We start from the raw sequence: 18,792 nt of genomic DNA, 5'->3' as shown, positions 1-18,792 counted from the left end.
CAGAAAACAAAGAGAAGATAGCTGAGAAAAAAAAAGGAAAAAGAAGGCACTATATGGCCACTACGGCAGTGGCCATAGCAGGTTTTGCTGATTAAAAGTACAGATCGATCTACTGTAATTGAGCAGACAGGCAATAAAATACTCTAATAATAGAACACTCATCAAATAAACTGCTGATTTCTGTCTTGAAACACTCTCAGATGCAATCTCAGAGTGGCTATTTGAATTTAGTCCCAGATGGGGGCAATCCAGACCCCTAAAAAGAATGCATACTTAGTTTTGCATACGGCTTTAGTAGTAACCCTATACCCTAGCCATTACTTTGCCTGACCAACCCTGTAAAATGTCAAGAATAGTTAGGAGGCCATGAACTCTATTCTAGTGTTAAAATGTAGTGAAAGGATATGATTGTGTACAATAAAGCTAGCTAGATAGACATAAAAAGTTAACAAACTAGTTATTAAAAATTAAAAATTTTAAAAGAAAGTAGGGATCAATACAATACACATGCTATAAAAAGTAAGGAAAAGCTTACAGCTGAAATGAGAATGATCCATGCAAGGAAGAAACAAGTCAAACAAGATTAGAGACTACTTGCTAAAATGAGATGCATTTTAATCCCTACTTTTGGCTAATTTGACATAGCTAGCCTCATTTCAAGATGTTAGACAAAAGTAAGCATTACTGAATTACTTATGATTAATTATTTAACCCTTTGAAGACGGAATTAATTTTGAATATGAAATAATGTGTAAGTGAGTACTGTAGGCCAGAGCGCCAGGCTTCTATTACTGTACAACAGGATATTATTATACATGAAATAAAACTTTATTTCAAGCACTACATGAACATGTAAACAGTTTTACACCGAGGTGTATGGACGTAAAAAATGTACCGTATTTCTAGAAATATAAGCTATTAAGCTAAAATTTAAAAACAAACTACAACTCTATTTGTTGATATTCTTTGTAGGCAAAGCTGAGCAACAAGCACTGAATTTTGCAGTGCATTCGGAAACACTGAGCATCTCTGTGTCATGGAAGACCAGTACCCGGCCAGAGTCGGGCTTCAACAGTTCAAATTCAAGCAGTGACTGGAGTGGACTATAGCTAGTAATCATTAAGTACGGTAGTACTTAATGGTAGGGATCGTCAAGGTTCACGATTTCCCGCCAAAAAATTATGCACCAAAAGCAGACTTGCAAAACCATCTCGGCGATTCAGCAGTATTGTATTACAAAAGTGAAGCACGATTTTGCCTTCAAAACGGCACGAAATGCATCCTATGAGTTTCCACGAATTTAAAAAAAACTTCTATCTGATCGAATTTTCTAGTGACTGACTCCCTAACTGATGCCTTCAGCCAGGCCTAGCGGGAAGATGGCAACAGCTACAGTCCTACTTCTTGCATGAAAACGGCTCGCTTTGCCTATAGATTAAACCTTTCCTACACCGATAGAAATACAATCCTTGCGCTAGGGTCTTACCTTTCATCGTTCTTTAATGTCGCCATCGTCCTGGATTCACTACAGGTAGTGTTAATAACTCCACAAAATGGCTTCAATGTACGGCGCCGTCTGTTTCAATAAGAGTGCTCGCTAAATAGAGTAATCATAATCTTCGCGGTAAAATATTCGAATACATGTGGTTGAAAGTTCGAAGTTGATTTTGAGCAGGAAGAGCGAGCTGTTCACAATCGGGAAGCTTTGTACGTGTAAGTGAATATATTTAGCGACTTATATCTTTTGTTTCTGGCAAAGTTAACCGGCAAAATTAATATTGCTTGCGTTTGTAAATGCATTTCTTTGCTGTAAACAACGTATCTACCTCAAGTATTTGAGCGATATTAGAAATAATTCGTAGCAAAATAGCGTTAGCTAAGGTTATTGTGGTTATTATTGCTTTGTGTGTTTTCTCTGAGGCAATATTGGGTGCGGCAATGCCTTCGAAGGAAGCGGCGGAAGAGTAGAAAGAAGGAGAATAACAGGGCGTACTATGAAGCTCATAGAGAGTCTATACTCTCAGAGAGAAAGGACAAGTACAGCAGTGAATGCCGATCACAGTGTCATGCTAATGAGTACTACAAAAATGTAACAGCGTCGCGTGAGAAATCAGCTGAAGCCACCAAAACATCATTTAACAAAGATTTGGCAAAGTCTCGCATTGAGTCAGCGGAAAGGCAAAGGGAATACTACCATCAAGACTTGGAAAAGTCTCGCACTGAAGTTGCAAAAAAGAAAAGCGAACACTACCATCAAGACTTGGAAAAGTCTCGTGTGGATTCTGCAGAGAGCACTAAAGAACATTACCGCAAGGATGTTGCCAAATCCCGTGCTGCTATATACTAGATCCTCAACCAGCAAGTACTACTTTTCTAATATTGAGAAACTGTGCAAAGAATCTAAACACAGGTAATGTTGTCTATAACATAGCTAGCAAACCATAGACATTGAAGAAATAGTAACTTTAGTGTCCTGTGTAATAGAAACTGCATGCACATAAAAGATAAGATTCATGCAATGTTTGTAAAAAGTACACAAACAAGTGGAACAAAAAATTAGGAATTTTCAATATGAGTAGGGATCAAAGTAATTAAACGTACTGAAACAAGAGAGATTATCTACCACCTGAAGTCATGCTAGTACACACGTAATCCCTACTTCAGTGCCATTATATCTTAAATCTTGGCAACTGAAGTAGCGATTACTTGTGTACTAGCATGACTTCAGGTGGTAGATAATCTCTCTTGTTTCAGTACTTTTTATTACTTTGATCCCTACTCATATTGAAAATTCCTAATTTTTTGTTCCACTTGTAAATATTGCTGCCACTTACACTATGATAAAACTTTTCGTAGCGAAATTGTACATGGACTCACTCTTCATTCAACTATTTACAGTAATCACTCTGTTGCCTATCACTCGCCCATGAAGAGGACAAATGACTTTTTTTTCCTTATAATCTAGAAGTTGGTTTTATATACTTGTACAAAGGCATATGAAGCTACATGGCCACGACTTTAGCTATCTGAAATTCAACTTCCCTAAATATACAATAGTAAAAAAAATTGCTTTGTCAGATGCGTTCCTCAATTGTTTTTAATGGTTTATAAAATAGAAATACGGTACTACATTTTAATGGCTAACATTCTCATGAGGGAAATTATTGTACAGGGTGTACATGTTAGATGTTGGTTTCTATACTTAAATGATTATTTAGCATTTTGGAAAAAGAAAAGGGTTTTGTTATTTCCAATCTTTTGTTTATACTCCACTTGTGTGTGATAATCACTGTACCGTGATACAATGGAGACTCTGTGTGTGTCTGCGTGTGTGTCTGTGTCTGTCTGTGTGTGTGTCTGTGCCTGTTTGTGTGTCTGTGTGTGTCTACATCTGTGTGCGTGTGTCTGTGTTTGTGTCTGTTTGGTTCAAGTAAAATCCAAGTATTATTGCCATATTTTAAATTTTATTTGTTAAAATACAATTACATAATTTAGTCCGTGATGAATGTCATATTAACATTATGAATTATTTTAATATATTTTATATGCATGAAGTCATAATGATGATGTCATAATAATGACATCATAATGCAAATTTTAATGCAATTTTTTTCAGATTTGTTTATTAGAAGAAATAATGAATTATTTGGATTTTACTTGTGCCACTCACACATACAGTGTGTATATATATATCTAATCCAAAACAGCCAAGCTGTAAAAAAAGTATGCGGCCCTCAGAAAGGCTATGGTGAAAAAAGATGTGAAATCCAAGGTGGCGGCCAAGAAATGGCTGTGATGGTAGGTTAATGGTAAACATTTTAATAATGACAATTCAGGTGAATTTTTGTGCCGCTTCACAAAATTTACCTAAATTGTCATTATTAAAATTTTTACCATTAACCTACCATCACAGCCATTTCTTGGCCGCCACCTTGGATTTCACATCTTTTTTCACCATAGCCTTTCTGAGGGCCGCACACTTTTTTTACAGCTTGGCTGTTTTGGATTAGATTTCATTTCTTTTTGTATTTGTATACCCCAAAGCCGGCCTATGGCCAGCTTTGGGACTTTTTTAACCTATGTTTTTTTCTTTACTACAGGAAGAAGAAAAGATGAAGTAGATGTACTTTAAATATTTTATCAGTAAATGTACAAATTATATATGCTGTATAATACATATGTGACCGGATTTGCGAGAAGGGGTCTTCCACACACATCCAATTTGCAAACTTTGACAATTGATAACTTCAGATTGGAAAGAGCTATTGCCTTGAAATTTGGACAGTGGTGAGCACCACTATAGCTGAATACATGGTGAAAGGTTAATATGTTACTTGAACACTGAGTTATGGTCTCCAACGTTTATGGAATTGGATGTGTGTGGAAGACCCCTTTTCGCAAATCCGGTCACATATATTGATTACAGAAATCTCCATGGTGGTTTCTTTGTAACTGAACACTCCACAAGGTGACTTCTTCTAATTGCTCTCTCTACAGGGTGAATTGTTTTTAGCTGAATGATCTACAAGGTAACTTCTTCTAGCTGATCTCTCTACAGGGTGATGTGTTTGTAGCTGAATTCTGTATAGGTGATTTGTTTGCAGCTGAGCTCTTTACAGAATGGTTTCTTTGTAGCTGAACTCTCTAAAAGGTAACTTCTTCTAACTGATCTTTTTACAGGGCAATTTGTTTCTGGCAGAATTTTCTAAAGGGTGATTTCTTTGCAGCTGAACTCTCTACATGGTAGTTTCTTTGTAGCTGAACTCTCTACAAGGTGACTTCTTCTAACTGATCTTTCTACAGGGTGATTTGTTTGTAGCTGAACTATCTACAAGGTAATTTCTTCTAGCTGATCTCTCTACAGGGTGATTTGTTTGTAGCTGAATTCTGTACAAGTGATTTGTTTGCAGCTGAGCTCTTTACAGAATGGTTTCTTTGTAGCTGAACTCTCTACAGGGTGATTTGTTTGTAGCTGAAATCCCTACAAGGTAACTTCTTCTAGCTGATCTTTCTACATGGCGATTTGTTTGTAGCTGAGTTCTCTACAGGGTGTTTGTTTGCAGCTGAATTGTCTACATGGTGGTTTCTTTATAGCTGCACTCTCTACAAGGTGACTTCTTCTAGCTGATCTCTCTACAGGGTGATTTGTTTGTAGCTGAACTCTCTCTCTCTACAGGGTGATTTGTTTGTAGCTGAACTCTCTACAGGTGATTTGTTTGTAGCTGAACTCTCTACAAGGCGATACTTCTAGGTGATCTCTCTACAGGATTCCTTGTTTCTAACTGAACTCTCAACAGGGTGATCTGTTCATAGCTGAACTTTCTACTGGGTGATTTGTTTGCAGCTGAACTCTCTAAATGGTGGTTTCTTTGTAGCTGAACTCTCTACAATGTGACTTCTTCTAGCTGAACTCTCTACAAGGTGACTTGTTTCTAGCTGATCTCTCTACAGGGTGACTTGTTTCTAGCTGAACTCTCTACAGGTGATTTGTTTGTAGATGAACTCTCTACATGGTGGTTTCGTTGTAGCTGAACTCTCTACAAGGTAACTTCTTCTAGCTGATCTTTTTACACTGCATATTTGTTTGTAGCTGAGTTCTCTACAGGGTGATTTGTTTGCAGCTGAACTCTCTACATGGGAGTTTCATTGTAGCTGAACTCTCTACAATGTGACTTCTTCTATCTGAACTCTCTACAGGGTGACTTATTTCTAGCTGAACTCTCTACAGGTGATTTGTTTGCAGCTGAACTCTCTACATGGTGGTTTCTTTGTAGCTGAACTCTCTACAAGGTAACTTCTTGTAGCCGATCTTTCTACAAGGTGATTGAGTTTATTGCAGTTGAACTCTTTACATTGTGGTTGCTTTGTAGCTGACTCTCTAAAAGGCGACTTCTTCTAGCTGAACTCTCTACAGGATGATTTGTTTGCAGCTGAACTCTCTACGTGGTAGTTTCTTTGTAGCTGAACTCTCTACAATGTGACTTCTTCTGGCTGAACTCTCTACAGGGTGACTTGTTTTTAGCTGATCTCTCTACAGGGTGACTTGTTTCTGGCTGAACTCTCTACAGGTGATTTGTTTGCAGCTGAACTCTCTACATGTTGGTTTCTTTGTAGCTGAACTCTCTACAAGGTAACTTCTTCTAGCTGATCTTTCTACAGGGTGATTTGTTTGTAGCTGAATTCTCTACAGGGTGATTTATTTGCACCTTAACTATCTACAAGGTGACTTCTTCTAGTTGAACTCTCAACAGAGTGATTGATTTTTTTTGCAGCTGAACTCTCTACATGGTGGTTTCTTTGTAACTGAACTCTCTACAGGGTGATTTGTTTGTAGCTGAACTCTCTACAGGGTGATCTGTTCATAGCTGAACTCCCTGTAAGGTAACTTCTTCTAGCTAATCTTTCTACAGGGCGATTTGTTTGTGGCTGAGTTCTCTACAGGGTGATTTGTTTGCAGCTGAACTCTACATGGTAGTTTCTTTGTAGCTCTACAATGTGACTTCTTCTAGCTGAACTCTCTACAAGGTGACTTGTTTCTAGCTGAACTCTCTACAGGTGATTTGTTTGCAGCTGAACTCTCTACATGGTTTATTTCTTTGTAACTGAACTTCCTGCAAGGTGACTTCTTCTAGCTGATCTCTCTACAGGGAGATTTGTTTGTAGCTTAACTCTCTACAGGTGATTTGTTTGCAGCTGAACTCTCTATATGATGGTTTCTTTGTAGCTGAACTCTCTACAAGGTAATTTCTTCTAGCTGATCTCTCTACAGGCCGATTTGTTTGTAGCTGAACTCTCTACATGATGGTTTCTTTGTAGCTGAACTCTCTACAAGGTGATTTCTTCTATAGCTGATCTTTCTACAGGGTGATTTGTTTGTAGTTGAACTCTCTACATGATAGTTTCTTTGTAGCTGAACTCTCTACAAGGTGATTCCTTCTATAGCTGATCTTTCTACAGGGTGATTTGTTTGTACCGGAACTATCTACATGATAGTTTCTTTGTAGCTGATCTCTCTACAGGACAATTTGTTTGTACCTGAACTCTCACATGATTGTTTCTTTGAAGCTGAACTCTCTACAAGGTGATTTTTTCTAGCTGATCTTTCTACAGGGTGATTTGTTTGTAGCAGAACTCTCTACAAGGAAACTTCTTCTAGCTGATCTCTCTACAGGGAGATTTTTTTGTAGCTGAACTCTACACATGATTTGTTTGCGGCTGAATTCTCTACATGATGGTTTCTTTGTAGCTGAACTCTCTACAAGGTAACTTCTTCTAGCTGATTTCTTTACAGGGTGAATTGTTTGTAGCTGAACGATCTACAAGGTAACTTCTTCTAACTGATCTCTCTACAGGGTGATTTGTCTGTAGCTGAACTCTCTACAAGGAAACCTCTTTTAACTGAGCTATGTACAGGGTGAATTGTTTGTAGCTGAACTATCTACAAGGTAACTTCTTCTAGCTGATCTCTCTACAAAATGATTTGTTTGTAGCTGAACTATCTACAAGGTAACTTCTTCTAGCTGATCTCTCTACAGGGTGATTTGTTTGTAGCTGAATTCTGTATAGGTGATTTGTTTGCAGCTGAGCTATTTACAAAATGGTTTCTTTGTAGCTGAACTCTCTACAAGGTAACTTCTTCTAGCTGATGTATCTACAGGGTCACTAGTTTGTAGCTGAATTCTCTACATGGTGGTTTCTTTGTAACTGAACTATCTACAAGGTGACATCTTCTAGCTGATCTTTCAACAGGGTGATTTGTTTGTAACTGAACTCTCTATAAGAAAACTTCTTCTAAATGATGTCTGAACAGGGTGAATTGTTTGTAGCTGAACCGTCTACAGGGTGATTTGTTTGTAGCTGATCTCTATACAGGTTACTTATTTCTAACTGATCTCTTGAATTCTGTTCAGGGTGACTGCTCTATTAGGATGACTGCTCTATTAGAGTATCTCGATCTCGCACTTGCTACACCAAGTTGGATTTCGTGTTATAACTCCGTGGCTTTAAGTCTGATTCTTGTACACCATTGATGAGCCTTTCTAAGATGATAACTCCATCTGTACAGCGATTTTCAAAGCATTACCCCAAGTGGTTTATCTGGTAGGCGTGGCAAGCATAATAATAATAATAATAAAATAATAATAAAAAATTAGCTAATCTCGATTGCATAATTGTTACACACTGTTGATTTTTTCGCTGTATCTTCCTGGTTTTTAGCTCGATTTCTTTCAAACCACAAAAGGTTTGAGGTTCAATAGTTAACCTATTCACCCACCGATTTTCAGCTTCTTCCCATACGCGGTTTACCCTGTAGGCGTGACAACATATTGGTGTTATTTTTAGTGCATAATCGCTCATAACTCTTTGTCTGTTTATGATATTCCTGCCAAAGTTGGTACCGAGATGCGCCTTTATACCCCGCTTCTGTGTGCCAAATTTCAAGGCAATCGGATAACGCGTTCGCGTTTTATAGCAGTTTTTGTAAGTGTGCGAAAAGAGGAAGAAAAATAAGAAGAAAAAAAAACAAAGAAACTAAGCCAATTTTTGAAGTCGCATATCTCGGGAATGCCTGAAGCGATTTCGTTCAAATTTGGAATGTGGAGTACTGAAGTTGGAGGGAATGTGCACAGTAAAATTTGTCTTGTTTCATCAAGGCAGCACAGAGCTACGGAGGCGCGAAAATTGCGTTTTCTTTCTTCCTGTCAATATACTCACGGGGTTGCGCGCCGGCTTCTTGGGCCGCACGACACACTACCGTGTGTCTTGATATATATATATCATACAGTACAGTAGTACTGTATATTAGGGATCATGGAGATTTGGGTTTTCCTAGCCAAAAAATTCACCCAAAAACCAGCTTCACAACTCCATCCTGGCACGTTGGTAGTATTGGTTAGGCATAACCAAGCCCAAAAGTGCCTTCAGTATGATCCTAAAGGCTTGCAATAAATAGTTACAAAATTATAAAAAATAATTATTCAATGGAATTTTCTACTGATTAATTTGCCTGCCTGCCCACCCGCCCACCTGCCCGCTCGCCCTCCCGCCTGCCTGATGTCTTCAGGCAAGTGTACGTAACTCACTAAGGCTATGGGCTTAATTTTTCACTGTTTGACATTGCTTCGTCCTGAGACGTGCCTTTTGGGCATACCGCAGTATGTACAATGCATGCATCATGGACTTACCTTTGTCCTCCTTTGTGTCCCATTTTTGCTGACAGCCCAAGGTGTCAATTCGTGGTAGCGCGATGCATGGCTTCCCTACAGTACGTTTGTAAACAGGAATCACCCGTATTTTCCTTGGTGAATGGACTGATTGCAGAGACAATTCTAACACTGTTCTTTGTTTGTAACGCTGTGTAACAGGCTGAACATAGCTGAAAGCGAAGAGTAATGGCTGCTGCACTTTCTAGACAGTAGCTAATTGATAGTTGGGGGCGCATGAATCGTCATATTTTCGAGGTGACTGGATTGTTGCAGAGGCACTTCTTCTACTGCTTTTTGTCTGTAGTGCTGTGTAAAGGGCTGAACATAGCTGAAAGCGAAGTGTAATGGCCACTACACTTTCAAAGCAGTTTTTGATAGCTGGGGTGCACGTTCAGACGAAAACATTAAATCAGGCACCATCCTTTCTTTTGATGTGGCATGCGTGGGTTCACCAGCCATAATAGTGCTACAAAAAAAGTAAGCAAACAAGTTTAAGGAAAAATTTGAAAGATTAAGGATCATAGAAAAAAAACAAGGAAACAAGGGAGGGAGGTCGCCTACATCTGCAGATACACTAGTGAACATTTAATCCCTAATTCAGTCTTGGTCTTGGGGTATAGACTGGATTAGGGATTAAATGTTCACTAGTGTATCTGCAGGTGTAGGTGACCTCCCTTGTTTCCTTACTTTTTTTTTTCTAAGATCCCTGATCGAAATTAAAATTTCTAATTTTTCCTTATACTGGTATATATATTTACACCCAAATACCATATCATTACAACTCTAGTGTGTGGGGTGTGTGGGTGTGTCCATGTGTGCATGTACATGTGACTGCATTTGTATTTATGGTGTACTTTAATCAATCCGGTTCAGATCCATGTCTTACTGGGATTACTACCTGGGTCAGTGATGCTCACCTGGTTCAATGCAAGCTAGTATAAATAGTTTTCCCCATACCTATTGTTCATGCAGCTGTTATGTAGGGCTAACTAACTGGTACCAACAAGGCTAAATAGTGCCAAAATACATAGCACTTGGTGGATACCTCTGCCAGTGATGGTATACACACTTTCCCATGGTCCCATTTGCAGTGATGTGCAAATAGTGGTGGCTTCAAGAGACAGGCCAGAAATGTATGACAAAATATGTGGGTCCTTGACTTACTGATTTGAGTAAGTCAGAGATCTGTAGTGGTTGGTGAGTGGTAATGGTGGCTACTTTATTTGAGTGCTGGTTGATGCTGACATTTGCTAACCACTATGGATACATTCTTTCATAATATTGTGAGTTGCACCAGAAATAGTGAAATGCTCTTTCTCTTTTTACTATAGCTCTTAGTGAATACCATGTTGAAGTCATGCTACCACATGCAAACCTCTGAGAATTATGTAAGGTAAAAGCTGCAACACAGTTGTTTCCGTTGTATGTAACATTTAAATTGCAATATGGCAGGTCCCTATAGATGATCATGACAAGGACACATGACTTTCACGCTTTATCCATATACTGTACAGTGATGGTATGTATTTAGTGCATATATGAGCAATACTACAGTTCTCTTCTTTCTCCTTATTTCTAGCGAATACATAAGAGACAATTTGCTGAATCATCAAGGAAGTTGAACGCTGTCTTTCTAAGAAGTGGCTAGGTGAAGAAGACTGGAATGAACTAACAACAATAGTTGTTCATCTATCAAAGTTTTGTCCTACCTACTCCATTAAGGTAAACGAGGGGCTTAATTAGATAAAAATTCATGATCCATGATTTAGACTAAACTTACATCATAGGGTGATGCATTTACTATGTAGTCACTGTGAAATAGCAGCCAGTTTACTATGTGTTCACATACAAACAAATTGTCTATTCATTTGTACCATTAGTGTAGTCTGTACCACCAGCCCTAGAGGTGGACGTCCAGACTACTTTTTTCCACCAGAGCAATTTCACTATAACTTTTTATGGTAATTTATTTTACGAATAGTTTGTATTGTTATTGTACATAAAACTAAAATTTACGGTAAAATTACAAAGAAATAATTTGGCGCGTTATTTGAGTGCAGAGAGTTGAGTTGCAAGTAATTGTCACATGTTTTTACCTATCACGAGATATGGCCAACAATGCTACTGAGCTCGAGCCCAAGAGTGGAGTTCAAGCGATTGTGGAGTGCTGTGAAGGTATACTGACATATATTTGTGCACACGATCATCGTGCTGCAGCTGGCATATAGTCAGCTGTTGTAGGTTTAGTAGTGCATTCCATGCCTCGAAAGCTGCCCTGTAGCTAGACGTAGGAAGTATACTGAATCACTGATGGTGTCGTGGTGAGCTGTTCTCTGAATTATTTGATCAAAGCTAATTGTATTCATGATTGCCAATGCCGAAGTCTATTAAGTGGATGTAAAAGGTGTAGCTAGAGAGCTTTAACTTTAAGCTGGCTAGAAAGTTTTTCTAAGGGGCAGGAAACTAGCTTCAATTCCATGCACTTTGTACAAAAATTAATAGTTATGCTTGACTTAATATAAAAATGACAAGCTATTGAGGCATGGATCCAATGAGGCATGCTATAGCTATCACATTAGTTACCTAGATTAGATCACAGCTATATAAAACAATGCAAACAAAATTGCATGATAGTGTGCATGTCACCATGCAGTGCTTTCAGAAGTGTGTATGTGAATAAATATTTACTGTAAGCTACAACATTATGTGTGCCTTATAAATGCAGCTGACATAGAAATCTTGGGTCGCTGCATATCATGCTACAGAAATAAGAGGAGTACTGAGTATTGCCGAATGATGAAATAGCATGAAGAAGCTGGTGCTGATGTGTGCACTAGCTGTGATGACAAGCAGAACAGCATCACAACATGTCGCCAACAGCTGCGACATGACGAAAGCAATGCCACCTGTAAAAAAGGTGACTGTTGCGAAAAACTGGGACTTCCTCAGTGTTGCTTAAACTTAGCAGGTCTCCACCTGGAATGTTATGCTTCAAACCCAAACAACTTGAAGACACCAAATGCAACTGGTTACATGATGCCGTATAATGAGGAAAAATGGGAAAAGTGGCTTCAACAGTTTACACTTCAAACACAGTGCGAATACACTGCCCAAAATGGCTCTAAAGCCAACATTAAAACAAGAGAAAAAGGTGTTATTAGAGTAAACAAAGGCCAGTTCTCCTATACATCATCATGGGTACATACATATAATTGCTTGCGTGGAGGTAAGGGGAAATTCAATCCACCAAGTCTAGATGTGGAGAAGAAATCACGTGCTTCAATTGGCACTCATCGTCTTGGCTGTCCAGCATGCATTCACATTAGACACCTTATAGTCAATAACGGGATGGAAATTTTAGAAATCAAAGTGCCATTGTTACGTGCACACTTGTCATCACACACTCCATCATCCATCAAAGATCAGCTTACAATGAAACCTCTAACTGAGATAGAGCAGAAGGTCACAGACTTGGTACAAGAGTGCTTCTTAAATCAAAGAGCTTTAAGGATGCTTCTGAATAGTTTGCAATTGGTTGATAAAGATCTTATACCAGCCCACATTGAAAGTGGAGTGCTGATTGAACCACCATCACAATTTAACAGAGCTTACTATCCCACAACGGCTGACATCAGGGTAATGGTAACAAAAGTTATGACAAAGCAACGCAATGGACTCTTTGATCAAGATGCAGTAATGGAGCTACTACAAAGCACTGCAGGTATAAAGCATTACTTCCGGCGATACAACAAAGGCACTGCAAAGTATATGAATTAGTTTAATTTGATCAATATAGCTACCATATTTTATTTTATAGGCTTGAAAGCCATATAAGCAAAGCTGGGTCCCACATGAACAGTAAGAATCCCATTGAAAGGTATATAGATAATATTATAGAATGGTGTTATTTTTTATGTACTGTATGATATTATAGACATTCTGAATTGCTGGAAGAGGCAGATGAGGCAGTTTCAAAAGTTTTTGTGCCAGACGCTGATCAAGAAGAAATATGCTTTAATGATGAACAGCCATTTTTATTAGTCCTTCAAACAAAGCAGCAAAGTAAATGGCTACAGCAGTATGGTAATACTATCACCTGTATGGATGCAACATACAAAACCTTATGATATGGGTTTCCCTGCTTTTTTTGTTGTTGTAAAAACATCTCTTGGGATAGGGAGAGTAGTAGGGACCATCATCCCACAGTATGAAACTGAAGATCTAATAAGAGAAGGCTTAATGAAACTGGCAGAATGGAATCCATCATGGTGTCCGCAGTTCTTTATGACTGACAAGAGTACACAGGAACTAGGTATACCACCCGTGAACAGGATTGTTCTTACCTTTTATTTCAGGAGCTGTTAAGGATATACATCCAAATTGTGTCAGGCTTGTGTGTGATTTCCACACCCTTCAAGCTTTTGAACTATGGGTAAACAATTTCCACCATGGTGTATCACCTGAAGTGAAGCAGTCTGCAAAGAAAGCATTTAAAGAATTGATGTATTCCAGAACCAGTAAGTTCATTTGTCTTGTTTTAGAATAGTATTTGTATTAGGATTGTGTATAGAAGATCACGAAAAGGCCTTAGTAAAGATCACTACTTCCTCCTGGTACAAAGACAATGAAAAGTTACAGACATATCTGCAGAATGGATGGCTGAGTTGCAAGCCAGTAAGTTTTTTACTGTATATACAGTGTACATAACAAACCATAATGTAAATTTCACAGCTTTGGTGCCATGTTTTCAGACAAAAGTTTCATGGAGAAGTAAACACCAATAACTACACAGAGTCATTTAACAATGTTTTGAAAAACCACTATTTTATCTTACGTAATGATAAGTCAGTCTTTTCCTTGATAAAACTCCTACTACAGCATGTCTTTCCTGAGCAAGAAAAGGAGTACATAGGGTTGTCAGCCAGGCAAGCTAGAGATCACTGACTTCCAAGGGAGCCTCTTCCTTCCTTTTTACATAATCGTCCCAAGCCAGTCATAAGTGCCTGCCTATCAAGTATTGAAAAAGCCAAAGCTATCGACATCTCCACCATTACTGAAGTAGACAAAGTAAATGGCATTTACCAAATAAGTTCAAAAAATGGTGAGTATTCAATTGACATTAAGGGTGGAAACTGCACATGCCCTTATTATACATTGCGCTAAATACCATGTAAACACATGTTCTGTATTTTTCAAAATTTCTGCTGGACTTGGAATGACCTTCCTCCACCATGCATACAGTGTCCTCACATGACTTTGGACAACGAAATTGACATGTACATTAATCAGGATGACTATCAACTAGCTGATCAGCAAGATGATGCACACAATCATGATAACTCATCAACCACAATGCATTCTTTAACCCACATTCCACGTGCACCTTATCAAACAGCTGGTTCAAAGTTGCTCTGTTTGCAGAAACAGCTAAGAGATGAATTAGCAAAATGTACTGCAGCTGTGTTTATGATTAATGACATTGAGGTTCTAGAGATGTTAAAAGAGAAAGTACATGGCATGCACCTAGAACTAGTTTCAGCTGCCTCGACATCACAAACAGAAGTAGGTCTATTAGCTATGAAGCAATTGATGAAAGAAGAGGTGTTGGACTCCAGAAAGAGATCAACAAAAATTAGTAGAGCAAATCGGGTGACAAAGAAGTACAGCAAAATGAAGAGGAAAACCAAAGGAGAGTGCCCAGTACTACCGAAAAGATCCAGACCAGTGCAAAGAGATGATCCACTCCAAGCAGCTGCAAATGCTTCAGTTGGCCGTCCAAAAGGCAAGAAAAATTTTGCAGCTACAGGTACAGTTCATATCTCAGTCACTGAGTTATCTTATTATCTATAAATTGTTTAATTAACAACTAGAAATGATGGATCATGGTGGTATATCACAAAGTGATAAATCACAGTTAACCAGTACCACAAGTGAACAGGTATTTATAGCCTTTGTAATGTAGCAGTATAAGTTATGTTGTATATAGGCATTACTTACTCACTCACAATTGATGGATGATAAATTCTCACATGCTAAGAAAGGTATAATATACGTAGCTACATGCACATTATTTCATATAAAATTGTCATCTGAACTAAACGACCGAGATTGCATAAGCTTACTTCAATATTTTAGAGTTTACATTTTATATACTAGAAGTGATGTTGCTGCAAGTCTCCTATACACAGCTGTTGATCAGCTGCTTAACATCCATTATACCACTTCCGACACCTCAGATCAAAGGAAACCACTCACATATTGTCCTGACCACAGGGCGATATCGCCCTAACCTTACCTGTGGTTAGGACGATATCATGATATAGCCCTGACCACAATGCCTTTTATGCTGAGGCAACTACAAAGCATCAGTTCCCTTCGATTCTCTATAATTATTGGGTTTCTTAAAGTTTTGCATTGTGGGCTTGAGTTTATTTAGCATATAGGCTTATAGCATTCTCTTCACGGAAAAATAATCAAATGAGTCATCATCACATAGTTCAACTACTACACACCACTAAATAATTCTTTGTGCAGTGTTGGGGTTGGTTCTCAAAACAGTACATTTCAACCATACGTAACCTCTACTCTTCAGCACTTACTCTAGTACCTTAGACTATTTCCTTAACTGGATTACTTGGCTAGAAATGGTACCACTAAAACCAGAAAAATCCACAATCATTTCTTTTTTGAATAGCACAGCCCAAAATTCAAACCCACAATAAATATCTACATAGCTTTGTAGTGGTGAATGTAGTTTTGTCTCTTCACATAATATTAGGTGAACATACCCAAGTGGTATATTACTTTTACCATGGCCACTCCTGATATATATGCCCACGCCCTCAGGTATATATACCCTTGTGGCCATGGTAAAACTATTAAATGTATATATATCACACAAAGTATTTACAATGGTTGCATATATTGGCTATATGCTTTAGCTGATTTTGCATATAAATGTACGTACTTATTGCAGGACAAAAACGACAAGGATGTGGTCAGTGTGAGGCATGTACAAAGGCAGACTGTGGAAAGTGTCATTATTGCCTTGATAAAAAGAAATTTGGTGGAAAGGAGAGACTTAAACAACGTTGTATTCATAGAAAGTGCATATAGGAAAATTCACATCGGGGAAAACAAACTTTCAGAAAGCAGAAAGGTATGTATGTATTATGCAACTGTTTGAGCTAGATATAATTGGATTCATATACAAACTTTTAGTCTTGAGTCGTCTTGACCAACTTGTGCATAACAGGCAAATTACGTACATACATACATACTTCATCCAAGTACATGTCAGTACTTCATGTTGTCAATATATCACGCATATCAGCATAAATGTAAACATTAAAACCATGTAAACATAAATGTAGCCATGCAAACATTATAAGTGTAGCCATGTTACACATTAATACGTACGTATTCCAATTGGAGTGCATATAATGTGCTAAAATATTGTTATGTGCTTCTTAAATGATGTGGGACTAAAGTTAAGGTTAAGACAAAAATCTGTAAAATTTGTTCATTAGTTAGCTATAATGGGTTTACTCATCGCAGTATGAGTTTACCTATCACTTGACATACTCATTCACCAATGTAACTTTATCCCTAAATCTTACAGTGAATTCTATGCATATAGCTATATATAACATGAATCATGTTTCCAAACTATTGAGACTAAGACATAGCTATAGACTTACAATGCTATGGGTGTATCTTTGTATAGACACTGAACTTAGTGGAACAACACGTCGAAGCATCAATCAAGTCATTACACACAATTGCAAGTCAAATACTGTGTACATCAAACAGGCAAGTTATAAATGTCAGAATAGTAACATACTGATTACATAAAGTAACTGTAGGGAAATAAATCCTGTCAAGCTGTCACTATCTGCTAGCAGTATTTTCAGTTACCGTCTTATGTTGGCAAGTACTTTGAGACTAGACATCACAGAAGACCAGTGTAGGGAAATTTCAGTTACGCCACCTAGTCCATCAACTTTCTCCATCCAGCTGTTACTATCTGAACAGAATAGGTCTCTAGATAGGATCATTGGTGATGGTAATTGTCTTTTCAGATCATTCTCAAAGGGGCTTTTTGGGGATGAGAAACACCATACAAACCTACGAGAGATTATAATGGAGTTTATATCAAACAATTCGGACACTTTCAAACAATTTTTATCAGACAGCTCAGAAAATATTATTCAACACTGTAAAACAGTAAGCAGAGTAGGCACCTTTGCTACACAAGTAGAGATTTATGCTTTCTCTTATTTTCTATACCTACCAATTTACGTGTACAGTATGGTTGGATTGGCTTCATCTTGGAAATGGCCTCAGTACCAGCCAAAGAACACACCGAAGTATAATCCCCTACATTCCAATTTGCCATTGCCATCCCCAAGCAATTACCACATTGAACTGTGCCATACCAATGGGAACCACTTTGATCGTGTAATACCAATAAGTCAGTTATTCAAATCAGTATCGGACTCATCATATGACCAATACATAAAAGATTATCCAGCATTATCAGGGACAGAAAACAAAGAAAACATTATTGAACTGTAAACACATATACACAAACTGTAGCTTGGTATCTCAGACATTGTAACATCTGCTCACGTTTCGTATATACATTATATCATACAGTTTGATAGCATTAAGCAGACCATCAACTAGTTATAAATACACTCGAAACTGTAATACATAATCCCACGATGTAATGCTGTCTCATATAATTATAACAATTCAAAGTGTACTGTATCTTTGAACCAGTTGGACATTAAAGCCATGAGTAAACCGAATTCCATGATTTGATATGCAAGTGAAACCTCAAGTGGCACCTTTTAATGCCATACTAAACAGCTAAAAGTGGTACATATAAAGATAATAAACTTGAAACCGCTGATCTATATGGCAATCCCTGGATCGGAGCTCGTTAACTTATTACATTGCAGTAAAGTGGACAAAATTTTAAGACACACACACAATTATTAACTTTTTGGGATACTTCAAACCTGACTTGGTGGTACTCATTTGTTCTAAAACTTTTACTACAAGCACAATGTATAAATCATAGCCCACCCATGTTTCTAAGTGCGATACGGAGGTATTTTTCCTAATACCATACCATTCTTCAAAAATGCAACACCACCCACCCACCCACACACACAATTATATGCATGCACACCACCACACTCACCCATGCACGTGCACATATACGTATACACACACACACACACAATTATATGCATGCACACAACCAGTCACCCATGCACGTACACATATACGTATACACACACACACTACACAATGCAAAAAACCCAGTTGACTGGGCTACCCTTTGCACTACTTAGGTGTGTACGGAAAAAGTGATGACAAAAGTATTGAGCATTCTATTGTGAAAACCTTCCCTAAGTGTAGGTTAGAAACCTAGCACAAGGATCTTTGTGGATTTTAAAACCGAGCAAAGCAAGGTGTTTAAAATCCACAAGATCCAAGGGTCTCTAAAAATGTATGCAATTTTATATGGGCATATAGGTGGAATCATTGTGGGATTGGGTTATATGTTGTAATG

The 18,792-nt window shown here is 38.0% G+C and overlaps 1 protein-coding gene across 8 annotated transcripts; it reads left to right on the top strand.

Moving 5' to 3' along the window:
* Positions 1 to 1,321: 1,321 nt before the first annotated feature.
* On the top strand, positions 1,322 to 17,955 carry LOC136237616 (lysine-specific demethylase 2B-like). 8 transcript variants are annotated; one of them, XM_066027827.1, is made up of 17 exons: positions 1,322 to 2,410; positions 10,538 to 10,599; positions 10,659 to 10,725; positions 10,786 to 10,928; positions 11,313 to 11,381; positions 11,932 to 12,123; positions 12,175 to 12,970; positions 13,024 to 13,083; positions 13,141 to 13,518; positions 13,562 to 13,723; positions 13,777 to 13,880; positions 13,938 to 15,012; positions 15,077 to 15,144; positions 15,193 to 15,247; positions 16,183 to 16,365; positions 16,933 to 17,018; positions 17,072 to 17,955. In XM_066027827.1, the coding sequence occupies exons 14-17, from the start codon at positions 15,221 to 15,223 to the stop codon at positions 17,781 to 17,783; spliced, it is 1,008 nt and encodes a 335-aa protein (XP_065883899.1). In that variant the 5' UTR covers positions 1,322 to 2,410; positions 10,538 to 10,599; positions 10,659 to 10,725; positions 10,786 to 10,928; positions 11,313 to 11,381; positions 11,932 to 12,123; positions 12,175 to 12,970; positions 13,024 to 13,083; positions 13,141 to 13,518; positions 13,562 to 13,723; positions 13,777 to 13,880; positions 13,938 to 15,012; positions 15,077 to 15,144; positions 15,193 to 15,220; the 3' UTR covers positions 17,784 to 17,955. The 8 variants fall into 7 exon arrangements, with proteins under 8 accessions (XP_065883899.1, XP_065883904.1, XP_065883901.1 ...); XM_066027829.1 differs by having other exon boundaries at positions 12,172 to 12,970; XM_066027835.1 differs by having other exon boundaries at positions 11,932 to 12,970; positions 13,938 to 14,307; positions 14,448 to 15,012.
* The last annotated feature ends 837 nt before the right edge of the window (positions 17,956 to 18,792 follow it).

This window comes from Dysidea avara, chromosome 11 (genome assembly GCF_963678975.1).
Source record: "Dysidea avara chromosome 11, odDysAvar1.4, whole genome shotgun sequence".
NCBI lineage: Eukaryota > Metazoa > Porifera > Demospongiae > Dictyoceratida > Dysideidae > Dysidea > Dysidea avara.
This window is presented reverse-complemented; position numbering and strand designations above follow the sequence as displayed.

Coding starts and splice junctions, on each gene's coding strand:
- LOC136237616 (XM_066027830.1), top strand. CDS start 15,221: ATGATAAATTCTCACATGCTAAGAAAG. Junction 15,248..16,182: donor ATTCTCACATGCTAAGAAAG/GTATAATATACG, acceptor TACTTATTGCAG/GACAAAAACGACAAGGATGT. Junction 17,019..17,071: donor ATACTGTGTACATCAAACAG/GCAAGTTATAAA, acceptor AAGTAACTGTAG/GGAAATAAATCCTGTCAAGC.